The sequence below is a fragment of the Sabethes cyaneus genome, chromosome 3 (assembly GCF_943734655.1).
Source record: "Sabethes cyaneus chromosome 3, idSabCyanKW18_F2, whole genome shotgun sequence".
Taxonomy (NCBI): domain Eukaryota; kingdom Metazoa; phylum Arthropoda; class Insecta; order Diptera; family Culicidae; genus Sabethes; species Sabethes cyaneus.
Genome location: NC_071355.1, coordinates 34116113 through 34129583, shown reverse-complemented (window position 1 = coordinate 34129583; position 13471 = coordinate 34116113). Strand labels below are relative to the sequence as shown.

The window sequence follows — 13471 nt, the reverse complement described above, 5'->3', positions numbered from 1 at the left end:
TCAACTCGATTGCTTGTCACGATATCATATGGTCGGTGTTAAATCAGATCAGACCAAGTCGCAAAATTTTAAAAAATGAGGTAATGATAGCAAACGATCAAGAATTTTCTAAGCAACATTTTACTCCAATCAGACTACATAAATGCTGCAAACAGCCAGAAGTTTTTATTCAATTAAATAAACTATAAGAATCAAGAATCAATAATATAATCAAGAATTCGGAAGAAATGAGGGGGTTGGATGAGCATGACGTAAATAAGAAGAAGGTAAAAAGAAGAAGAAAGTTGAAGGAGAAAGAAGGAAAATGGAAAAAATAAACAAAAGAGTAAAAAATGAATAGAAATGACAGACGAAAGACGAATGACGAAAGACGAAAGACGAAAGACGAAAGACGAAAGACGAAAGACGAAAGACGAAAGACGAAAGACGAAAGACGAAAGACAAAAGACGAAAGACGAAAGACGAAAGACGAAAGACGAAAGACGAAAGACGAAAGACGAAAGACGAAAGACGAAAGACGAAAGACGAAAGACGAAAGACGAAAGACGAAAGACGAAAGACGAAAGACGAAAGACGAAAGACGAAAGACGAAAGACAAAAGATGAAAGACAAATATCGAAGACACATTGAAGTTCAAAAATGGAAGAATGAATTAGGCAGAGGAAGAAATAAATAAGGAATATGAAAAAATGAATAAGGCAAAAGGAAGAAGAAGGAAGCATTTCTGAAAGATAGTAAAAAATAATTTCACAGATCGGCCAAAACTTTTTTAATTTTAGGTATTATAACAATTTTGTTTATACATTTGTTCTCATTAGAAGTAAAATATTTGAATCCATCAATTTGTTAGCCGTTAGTTTACTTGACTTGGATCATCAAAAAACCTCCAGAGTATGATTACTGGGCGAAGGATGAATAGCAAAATTTGTGCACCACTAAAATTAGAAAACTTCCCTTCGGCTTACCATAATATCAATTGATGCTGGCTTTTACAAGTAAGTTTGTTAACAGTTAGTATCACCGTGAACGTGTTTCCAGCAATTTCCCTCCGCTCTGGTGGCAAAATGTTTGCAGAAATTAGTATTTACTATTCAAACTGAAAGCAAATATTTCCCTGCAAAACATCTCTTTGGGAGAGAGAAAAAAACTGCCGCGACATTACTGCTGGTTCGGTTTGGTTTGTTGCTGCATCAGGCAATGACCCAGCTTGCGCCAAGGCAGAAGAGTAAAACAAAAATGCATCCCAAATGTAAACAAATTCCACTAAACGGCAGGCAGGCAGGCAGGGAGTTCGCTTCTCATTTCCCATCTTTTTCCGTTCTTTCCGCAGATGTGCCGGTAGTGACGCTAGAGTACGGAACCAACTACAACTACACGTCCTCGATCCGGGAGGGTGCGGACGTCTATTTCGAGTGCAACATCAAATCCAACCCTTGGGTGTACAAAGTAATTTGGCGACATCAAGTGAGTACATTCGTTCCCATATACCTACATACCTACATACCGTACATACATACGTGCATCCACACAAAAATAAAAATAAAAACAAGTCCCTTAGGGTAGGGTATGGGGCTCAATTTCAGCTGTATGCATGCCATCGTTACGGAGCAGTACTGCTCCTGCTGGAGCTTTGTAATTTTGTGTAGTGTACTGCTTTTATTATTATAAACACTTGCCATTCACTTTTATTTCACCCCGGGAGTAAAAGTCCTTTGCCTGCATCACAAAAAAAGAAATTAATCCCTACAGCTTTTTGTGTGTGTGCAGTTTGGCACAGAACTCGAGAATGAGCTCGGTCTTGCTCGGTGAATGTCGCACGGTGGCGGCGCTCGGATCATTTCCGGAGAAAGCTAAGCAAACAAAAGCGTTACGACCCGGGAAATGTCCGGTACGGTCAGTTAACACAAACGGACTCGCACCCCCTGGCTGTGGCCGATCTCGCACCATTTCGTGTATAGGCTTGTCCCCGAAGATTCCGCTGCTGCCACCACCGGCACCGGCTTGGGAAAGGAGTCAGCAGGTTTTATATCATCAGGCTTATCTGATATCGTTACGGTTTATTACGAGAATTTTCTGTGTGTTTTTTTTTTTTGCTTTTGCTGGTAAAGTCGGATGTTGGTCTTGTCTCGCCTCAAGCCGGTAGCTTCCTGCTTGGTTCCAGCGAGCAGAACTATGCTGTGCGGGTGGTTAAGGGTAATGCCCTCATCAGAAAAGAATAAAGTGGGCTACGTAATGCTAATTGTGCACTTTTATTATAATATGTGTGGGCTTTATTATTATTGCTTTCAGAGGAAACACTTTCGGCCTGCTTTCGGATTCCACCGGAAGCAAAAATCAGTGAGCAATTCATCAGCAATAATCTAACCTTATTTTAATTATGTTGAATCCTTCCACCACGGATGAGTATAATAGAACCGTCCCAAAATTTTTGCTGTACGTGATAGATTCAATATCCTCGTAACAATGTTTGAGGGAATTTCCAGTTTACTGACTGAAAATGTCCAAATGTTATGTAAATTTAGTTGAATTACTGATATAAAAATAGACAACGCTAATGTTGCCGAATCGTACTACGGGTATTAATACGGTTCCTGCTATCTATTCTGAAGCTCCTAAAACCCATTTCGGTGCCAAGCAAAGATGCTAGATTAAGTGTGTTTCCGAAATTAAATGCCTGAGTAAAGATTAGCGTAATTATCTCATTTCGACCTCGACCGTCCAGTCCAGGGACGACCAGGTTGACCTTCCTAGCAACAGGGACGGCGGGGGAAGCAGGAACCTACTTTTACGGGACCCGAAACAAACACGTAGCCAAAAATGTTCTCGTTATTCTCTTCCGAAGTATCTTGGTCACATCCGACCGGTTGGTCGTACTGCCACTAGAGGTTTCAGCTAACGAAAAAAAAAAGAAATAACAAAATCGTTTACTGTTGCTCGTCTCGATGGCCCCTAACCGGGGGTTCGGCCTGTGTGGGTTTGTGCTCCCAGTGGGTTTGTGGGCTCGGTTTGCACGTATTATTATTGTTTCGCTTTCACCTTTGAGGTTACCTTCAGCTCATTCTATAGGTACTACATATAGTTATTTTTTCCTCTCTTCTTCTTGCTCTGGTTTCATTTGCCACCCCACAGGGCAGGGAGCTACTAAACAACCCGTCGGAGGGAATAATCGTATCAAACCAGAGCCTGGTCCTGCAGAACGTGAGCCGCTCACGGGCCGGTCTGTACACCTGCGTCGGCAGCAATCGGGAAGGCGATGGCGAGAGCAATCCGGTTCATCTGGATATCAAGTGTAAGTTTTGCTTGGTTGTTTCATTTTTGGTTACAGCACAATGTTCAAGATGCGGCACGGTCAAATATTGGGTTTGTTCTGTAAATAACACGTCGTATTTATTTAGTGTTGCAACAACTATAAAAATGGAGATTGAACAGAACCACATTCGGTAGGGTATTAAACAAATATGACATTCGTACATTGCGATGCACCATATGCAGATCTGAAATTTGAATGAACCTTCACCTTATTGAGTACAAACATTGCTGAAGACACTATATCATTCAATAAATCAGTTTATCCAACATCCATCAATTCTATTCTAATCGCTCATACATTACAGAATAAAACATGATTTATAACGAACGTTTGAATTACGGCTTTTTTTTTGTTTTCTACCACGAAGTAGATCCGTAAAATAAATCCTGGATGCTTCGTACGCATAAACGAAGATATAACTGTATTTGTATCATCTTCGTGCATTATACGAATGTTATTAAAGTTCATGATAAAAATAGTATAATACCGACCCATATGGAAAAATACAGGAATCTCTTTTTTCTCCGAAGACTGAATCATAACAATATCCGAGGACGCCATAAACTACAGAACCATGACGAGTAGTTATACCTAATTGCAGAAGCAAATTTTCTCGTTCTCTTACATTGTACGCAGCCCGATCTCGTCGATAACGATGTCAGAAAATAGCCGTGCATCGAATACGTTCTGGTGCAAAATGTGCTACGAATGTGTTCTGGTACCAAACACGAACCATTCGTAATAACAACATTTGCGGTAAAAATTAAACCAACTTCACTTTAAGGTAAGCTTCACCTTTGCTTTGTATGGTGTACCAGCTTTGTACCAGCTTTGTATGGTGTTCCGGAATAATTCATTTGGAGCAAGTACAAAAGTTGAAATCACTGAAAGACACATTCGTTCGGTACAGCCTCCCAGACAATGCCAAGCGTGGGTGGATATACTTTAAACGAGAGATGTAGAAAGTCAGGACGTCCACCGAATTCCTCTCCGAAATAGTGTCGCATGCCTACGGATGTCAGGCATGGAGTTCAAGCCTACCGGAAAGTCCCAAACCCAGTTGAGAGAGAAGGGAGCGGTATACAACGACATGTCATGACAGTGAAGTTAAGAGTCAAGCCAGATCCGGTGAAAGGCGGAACCTAAAGCCGTGCGACGTGTATTAGGGTACAGATCATTAGTTGTGGTATTGCAAGAACTTCAAAAACCTGTCGTTCGTAGATCGGAAGAAACTCGGCTTTTGTTATAAGCTGTGTCACGCATGGATCAGCACCATGTAAGTTCAAGCTGAAATGACGCATCGTCGGGGACATAACCACCAACCACATAACCAACTTCTCCATCCAATCGACATTCGGCTTATTCGATTCGCTGGATTATCTCTTTCCGTTTACTATACATGAGAAGATCAACGGGCAGCATTTAAGGCGCAGTGTCTGTGACTGGGATGAAAAAATTTACGACGGATACTGGGATATATGGGAGCAAAAAGCCCCTAACGTCTCTAAGACTTGACTCTTTTTTATAGACGCAGACTTTGCAGCTAGTTATTAGAGTATGGGATAATTACTGGGCTAGTGCAACGATCCTACTGACTCCAGCCCAGTCGAGATTCGAACATACGACGACTGGTTTGTTAGTCCACCACCGTACCTCGACGATAACGATGGATACTTATACTACTGGAAGTAGAGAATATTCGTAATCCTCTTTATTACCCAGGTTATGGCTTATCGTCAGCCATCGAATTGACCTAGATTAATATTATTACAGATGCCAGCGAACTGCCATGTGGTTGCGTTGGGTAGCTGCGAATAGTTATCAACGGAATTGTTTGATGTACTTTGGCCATCTCTTGGTCAAACATGAAACTTTTCAAACGCAAGTCAATCCCGCAGCTGGAATTGATGGCGACCACTCTTGGGACGCAGATGAGACCTATGCGTATTGTGGACACGAACGGTGCGGAGTTGGGTCCTATCTCAGCAGCAGAAATAGAAATAAGCAAGCGGAAGCCTATAGTATGGGGGCCCTCTGGAGATACCGATCGAGAAGACGTGCGTAGTACCGTAGTGGTCATAGATGGGCAATACTGCAGAAGCTGACGGCATGCGTTGTCAGATACTTCGACAATCGCAAGCGAAAGATAGTAGGGTCTCACGAGAGCCACCGTGAAAGTGACAGCTAACAGCGTGGCGAAGGACATCCTGTTTGATAAAAGATTCCCGATCAGCTTGCCCGAAAAGCACATACAGTAAATACCTGAATGGTGCAACCAATGGTCTGCTAACTTCGCACTTCCAGCTTAAGAGACATTCTAGTGCAAGCCACAACGAGGCCAACCGCATGTTCCCTGGGTAGCGCTATATCCGACGTACCTCGTTACACCTTATTAACGGCCGTTCAACACGATGGCTGTCAATTACCTAGCTCCAATAGAAGTCACGGTTCACATGTTTGGCTAGATGGGCGGTACATGCGCATGATAGTGGTTCTTAGCTTCTCAACGCAAATCCTTCTGTTGGCGATATGAAAGTTTAACAGTAAACTAGGCGCACCCCGGGCTATCTTCTCGTACAATGCGACATGCTTCGTAGGTGTCGACAACAAACTTAAGAAAGTCATAAATGACTGTACAGCCAATATCGCGAGCATAATTACTGCGTGGCACTTCAATCTACGGATGGTGAGGTTCGTGAAGGATGCTCGATAAAGGCGTTAGACGACGATCGAAAACTGTCCGAGTACGTTGGTGGAAGCGGAGGACATGGTCAATTCCAGGTCGTTTATGTACGTACCGCAAAAATTAGCTGCAGACGAATTAGTTACTCCGAATCATTTTCTTCACGGACCGGTAACGCCAGTGGAATTAGTAGACCTAGTGGACACTGCGAAGGCATTGTGTTACACATCTTAGGGCCTGTCAAACCACATCCCGAGTCTGGTTGCTGTAACCTATTCATGACTGAAATTAGTCCTTATTCGGTTACCACAACTTGTTTATAAAAACTGTGCTAGTAGGGATGTGACTTAGGTAGCTGAAGGAATATTCACCAAAGATAAACCGAAGATCGAAGTAGTTCGAGGAGCAGGAACAGCTTTGAAACCAAATAATGGCTACCTGAGCGTACCGACGAGTCTCAGTCAGTTAGCGGTAATTAAAATCAAGTAAATTCGGCTTCATTAGAAAAAAATTGCATGCCAAATCTGAAGAACGATCGCATAAATTCTATAAAAACTGAACGTGTCTCGCAAAGGCTTAATGCCTACTTACTTTAGTGGCAACGGTCCGTTACCGATCCTGCGCCGAACGAATTATGGTCCTCCAGTACCGTCGGTCCTGGGCTGCCGTTCTCCAATCCCAACGAACACCAGTTGAACGTGCATCGTGTTCGATAGCACTCACCGACCAGGTGCGGGGTCTGCCTCGGAGTTTACGGCCTCTTCCTGGTTCTCTGCTGATAGTTTTGGTTACTCTTTCATCGGGCATTCTGGCCACGTGTCCAGCCCACCGCAGCCTGCCACATCCCAGCAAACCACAAATCGTATAATAATGTGTGAAAATCATCTTAAATAACGCTAAACAAACTCGATATCGTACATAAAGCTTAATAAAACGCATCCTAGTTTACATTTATTCGTACAACATGATAGTAACTGATTCACATACGATTTTCGTCACAGAATTGTATAGCATTATGGAACTAATCATGTTGAGTCGGATTTCATCGTATACAAATACTTATGAATGTGAATTGTTTTCATATAATTTGCAGTACGTATATCGCCTCCAAAACAGTACGCATATGCTGGTTTCGTGCATCGAATGCGATTTTTCTAGATATATAACGGTACATATATCATATTTGTTACTTTGATATACGTACGAAAATGTTTGCTGGGATTGCACTACCTTCACTATATCAGCATATTTGTATACTTGGTACAGCTCGTGATTCATGCGTCTGCGCCACACTCCATTTTCCATTTTGCCACTAAGTATAGATCGCAGAATGTTACGCTCAAAAACCCCAAGCACTCGCCGATCAGCTTCCTTTAGCGTCCATGATTCGTGTCCGTAAAGGGCCACCGGGAGGATTAGTGTTCTGTAGAGCGCCAGTTTTGTGTGAATTTGCAAACTACGGGACTTCAGCTGGCTACGTAATCCGTAGAAAGCCCGATTCGCGGCTGCAACTCGTCGTTTCACTTCGCGGCTTACATCGTTGTCACATGTCACGAGTGTATCAAGGTATATAAATTCCTTCACTACTTCATATCGTTCCCCATCTAACTCCACCTCGGGCTCCCACGTTCCCTACCAGCAACCATGTACTTCGTTTTGGCGGTATTAATGGTAAGTCCCAATCTCGCAGCTTCCCTTTTAAAGGGCCTGAAGGCCTCTTCCACTGCTCTACGGTTGATTCCGATGATATCGACGTCATCCGCAAAACCAAGAAGCTTGTGAGATTTCGTGATGATAGTTCCATTTCTTTCCACGTTTGCCCTTCGTAATGCACCTTCCAAGGCAATGTTGAATAGCAGGTTAGAGAGTACATCCCCTTGCTTCAGTCCATCCAACGTCACGAAAGCAGCTGAGGTTTCACCCGCTATTCTAACGTATGATTTGAATCCGTCCAGCGTCGCACGAATCAGCGTAACTAGTTTCGTCGGAAAACCATGTTCTCATGTTCCATGTTCATGTTCATGTTCATGTTCCACCATCATGTTCATTATCTGCCAAAGCTCATTTCGTTTAACTGAATCGTACGCCGCTTTAAAGTCCACAAACAGATGGTGTGTCTGCAAGTTGTACTCCCGGAACTTGTCTAGCAGGGTCTGATCCGTCGTGAAGCGACCCTCACGAAAACCATGTTGGTACTCGCCGACGAAGGACTCCGCTAACGGTCTTAGTGTGCAGAACAGGATACGGGAAAGCACCTTGTAGGCAGAATTGAGCAATGTAATTCCTCGATAGTTTTTACACTTCATTCGATGTCCTTTTTTGAAAATTGGGCAAATGAAGCCATCCAACCACTCCTCCGGCGTTTGTTCTTCGTCCCAGATCCTGACAATGATCCGGTTGATTGCTTCGTACAGCCGCTCGCTCCTCGCTTTTAGAAGTTCAGCCGGGATACCGTCCTTCCCAGCAGCCTTACCGTTTTTCAGCTCACTGATTGCCTTCTTAACCTCCTCCTGTGTTGGTGGCTCCACAGCTTGACCATCGCTTACAATTTCTATCCTGTCCCTGCTGATCTCCGCATTTACCTCTCCATTCAATAGTGTCTGAAAGTGGTCCTTCCACCTGGCTGCTACCGCCGTTTTGTCGGTAAGCAGGTTGCCAGCACTATCATTGCACATCACAGGTATGGCAAAATTCCTGCATCTCACCGTTTTATAGAAACTCCGTGTGTCGTTGCTGGCGTATCGCTCCTCTGCGCCGGCGAGCACGTGCTCCTCGTACTCGCGTTTCTTTAGACGATAGATTCTTTTTTCCGCAGCTCTAGTTTCTCTGTATCTCTCTCTCTGTTTTGACGCGTGGCCGCAGTGATCATGCGACTCCTGGCCTGGTTCTTTTCATCTGTCACTCTCTGACATTCGGCATCGAACCAGCTGTTACGCTGTCTTCCACGCGTCGAGCCTACCACCTCTCTCACTGCTGTTTGGAAGGCACCATGGATGTTTCACTACAGCCCATTTATATCTTCTTCTTCTACCTGCTGTTCTGCGATTCGCTGCTCAAGCTTCCTGGCGTACTCCACTGCTACGCCGTCTGCCGTTAACCGCTGAAGGTCCACGAAAAGACCGTACATCGATAACATCCGAAAAGTGTCGACCGTCAATCAAGACATGATCGATCTGAGAGCTAGAGTCTCCATTTGGATGCCTTCAGGTGTGTTTCCGAATATTCAAACGTGGAAAGTAGGTGCTACAGATGGCCATCCCTCTGGCCGCGGCAAAATTTATGAGCCTCAGACCGTTATCATTGGTCAACAGACGCAGGCTATGTCTTCCAATAACTGGACGGAAGAATTCCTCCCTCCCGACCTGCGCGATTGCATCCCCGATGATGATTTTCACGTCGTGTTTTGGGCACTCTCCATAGGTCCTCTCAAGCCTGTCGTAAAACTCGTCTTTAGCATCATCGGATTTATCATTTGTCGGTGCGTATAAGTTGATTAGGCTATAGTTGAAGAATTTGCCTTAATCCTTAACACGCATATACGCCCTACTAGCACGGTTGTTACAAAGTTGTTGTGGTAACCGAAATATGACTAATTTCAGTCGTAATTCAGTTGCATCAACTAAATGGACCTTTAGTGTGCTACTTGGGCGGTCATCTACGGGCCTCCATCGGATAACTCGTTGCTTTTGTTTTCCCAACACTACGAAACCGACTCCACGTTCTGCTTTCTTACCGCCACTGTAGTAGATGTGCTACTTGAAAGAAGTGCCTGCAATAGTACTGCACGGAACTCCCTTTCTCTGGAATTTGGCCAACCTAACTTCCTGAATAGCAGCGATCTCCACTCCATCTCGAGCAAGCAAGCCAGCCCGTGCCGGTTCATGGAGAGTTCGGACTTTCCAGGTACCAAGTTTCCAATCGTTATCCCTTCATCATTTTCTTGTCCCTTGTCGTGTCCTATACCGATTGTTCCGTCCTGAATTTCTTTGTTCGTTGTTCGTGATAATTGAGTTTTCGGTATACTACCTCACCGGGGTCGCGATACCTACATCCCGCTGATGGATCCGCCATCTTAGGTATAGCTTACGGGATACAGCATTTCATATTCAGCCGCCCGTTACGAGACACACACTGTGTGAGCCGCCCCTCACCTGGAGAACAGGCGCTCTAGTTTGCACTTCCTAGCTTAGCTGCTTCAGTAAGTACATGAAGCATTTCCGGGTAAGGCCATCGACCGTCATCAAATGGACTTAGATCTGCGTGGAGGCGCCAGGTGGTAGCTTGACAGAGCCAGAGCTATGTTTGACGCTCCTTCCAGGTAACTCTCTCCATTTCATACCCGAGGCTTTAGGCCACAAGCCCTAAAATGTCGGATGAATGTGAGGTGATCGAAATGTGGAAGCAGCATTACAATGAGCACCCAAATGAGCGCAGAGACAGAATCCAAGACAGCAGCGTTAATGATTACATCAGTACGGCAGATGATGGGGAAGTGCCGAGCCCCACGATAGGTGGAATGATTGAAACCATCAAACAGCTCAGGAACTACAAGACAACTGGCAAAGATCTGGGGAACAGAACAGCTGCCGAAGGAGTAGTGGAAGGAGGGAGTAATATGCCCAATATACATGAAGGGTAACCTCGTCTTTGCCTATAATGTGTTTTATCAGATCATCTTTCGTTGTCTAACACCGCGAGCTAGTTGATTCGTGAAAAGTTAACCTTCCGTTACTCGCACTGTTGTATTTTGTACAACACTTGTAGATTTTTGGATGCCATTTTGTTTTAAAGTAACAGATCGATGTCAAACCAAAATGTATTCTTCAATAAACTTATTATGAACAAAATGACATAATTATTTAATACATTAATGCTTTAAACTGTTCTGCAAAATAGATGAGCTTGAACCGAAATCGCAGAAACGATGCAAGCGGCGTGTGAGGGGTACCGCACTTGGTCCGTACTTCTCTCTTAATTTTCTCTTATTTTTTCAAAAGGGAAAATGGCTTCTATATACAGCAAAGTTATTTAGCAGTTCATGGTCATTCCGCAGGTGTGCAAAAGTTCATAATTTCGTGACTTCACGGCGCTAGTGTATGGGCTAGTTTTCTGAATGTGTTTTATCTACGGAATCTGTTTATTTGTATGATCCTGTTTTCAGAAAATGTTTTAGTGGACCAAAAATGCTAGGCTGATGAAGTATCCAATTTTCACACTATGTATCACTGTGCAAAAAACTTTCTGACCATCCTGCCCAAGTAAATCAAAACACCACATCAGCCCTACTTTCTAACCACAGATGCCCCACTTTCTGCCACCTGCAGAAATGGTATCATGTGATGAGATGATTTATGTGAAAAATATCTAAGAAAACATGATAACTACTAGAAAAAAAAATTAATCAATAGAATGCAACATCATTTAGGAACGATAAAAGGATCTTTCTGAATGCAGCAACTTGTATATGGCCGCAATTGTAAGATGTACAATTTAACGCGGGTTTTGGCGCCACCCGGTGACAAACTTATAAAATTTTATCCCCCAAACGATAGGTCTTAACCTACTGATTAACTTTGCTGAAGACAGTAACTTTCTAAATAGCCAGGATTCCGAGATATTCCGAGATAAAAAGTGTTGTACAAAATACAACGCGCGAGTATCCGTGTTACAAAAGTTGGCGCGAGTAAAGGAAGGTTAAAACCGGCTTTGTAGACGAGCGATCGATAACGTCCCAAAACCTTCACACTTAAAAAACTCAGCAAAACTCCGTTGGAGCTTCGCCTAAAAATTTTTTATTAGTAGCAGTTGGGAAACGTTGGGAGAATTGGTGATCGTCAGTACAACGTTTATCTTCAGCCAGTTCATCTCCTCTAGTGATCTCTTGACATGACGGGCCTGAGCCGACCAAAAGACTTGCGCGTCCTTTGCGCTATACTTCTTGATAAAGGTGGCAACTTCCGGTAGGTACTTCGTACTGTATCTCCATATCTTCTCGTTCACCGTAAACCCCGAACGAAATAACCGCGACTAGAACATTCTCTTCTCGCTGATCGCCATAGAAGGATCTTTTTTGGGGGATATACTTGACGTCATCGCTTATCTTGTTGGTTGGGGACGTAAAGTAATCGGTCCTATGCCAGTCGCTGCCGCCCAGCGTTAAGTAATTTTCGTCGTCCATTATGACCGCAACAGTACTTAGCCGGAAAGATGTTTGCACCAGTACCTTCAGCCGATCGCTGAGCGATTGCATGCTATCCGACACAGCCAGCATCGACTGATGCTTCCGCATAAAAATGTCCATTTTGGCCCAGTACTTCTTCACCGTTTAGCCGGTTGCTCTTACCTCCCAGCTCAAGGCACGGAACGATGAGACCACCTTGCTCTCGGTTTTCATCTTCAGTATCTGCTGCACGTTACGATCGCGCAGCATTGTCGCCTTTCTCGCGGGGAAGGATGTTATAATTTGCCAGGTTGGCCCCATTCAGCGAATACGAAGTACCCACCATGTCCAATTTCTTCGCTGTGGGGTGGAGCTAGCAGTACGAACAAAGCATCGAGCGTAATTGTTTGACTGTTTTCGCCATAGTTGCTGCATGAAAATCAACTGATAACGTGGCATGAAAATAAAGCTCAGTCCAGCTTTTAGTTTTTGCTAATGGTTTACTGAAATGCAGACCCTTTTTGGCGCCCCCAAGGGCTAGCGTGGAACGCTACGGCGCTGACTGCATAGTCCAACGGATCCTTGACAGTAAGACTAGGATTACTAACTACACTCCAATCTCCAATCCAAACTCCAATCCAAACTCAATCTCCAATACGCGAGTACAAATGTACACATGTATGTGGCTTAGTACATATATTTCAAGGGATGATGGAGCGTCGCACGCGGAGATCTAGTGTGCTATGCGCTAGGTATAAATTCGTGCAGAAAGAACGAATTGTAGAACAGTGCCAGAGCTTCAAATTAGTACTTAAGTAAAAAAAATCAAGTATATCAAACTTTTTTTTAGAGAAATTTGATAAAAACACCTTGAGAAACACTTATTTCAAAGCTTTTTGTTTCTGAAAGGTGCTAAACTTCATGAAGAAGGGGATTTAATGGCAATTTTCAGTGTAAAATTTTCTCAACTTTCGAGATATTTCAAAATAATTTTCGCAAAACAAGACATATTTTCTGGCAAAACAAATTTTATTTCAATCGTAAAATTTAAATTTTAGCTGCAAGACTGCAAGCTTTCAAGACATCATCACAGTGAAAGAGCAATGCTCGATTTATGACCCAATATCAGCTCAAAATGGTGTCTGCCCGCAGTCAGGGGGCCAACGATTCCGCCGGCTACAGCCCACAATAGACTTCAAAACTTTGCCAATTCTGAGCTTGCAATAATGTTTAAATCTTGTAGAAATTTTAGCGCCGCCGCGCCGTCATCGTCGTTGGAACAAAATTGTGATCCGTCACCATGTTCACGCGCCTGGCA

At 43.6% G+C, this 13471-nt stretch overlaps 1 protein-coding gene across 1 annotated transcript in view; it reads left to right on the top strand.

Annotated features, from left to right (window-relative positions):
• Positions 1–13471, top strand: part of LOC128739455 (uncharacterized) — a 203793-nt gene that overhangs the window by 150645 nt on the left and 39677 nt on the right. The window contains exons 8-9 of the mRNA XM_053834941.1: positions 1331–1464; positions 3130–3289. Coding sequence (XP_053690916.1) covers positions 1331–1464; positions 3130–3289 — 294 coding nt within the window. The remainder of the gene's footprint in view (positions 1–1330; positions 1465–3129; positions 3290–13471) is intronic.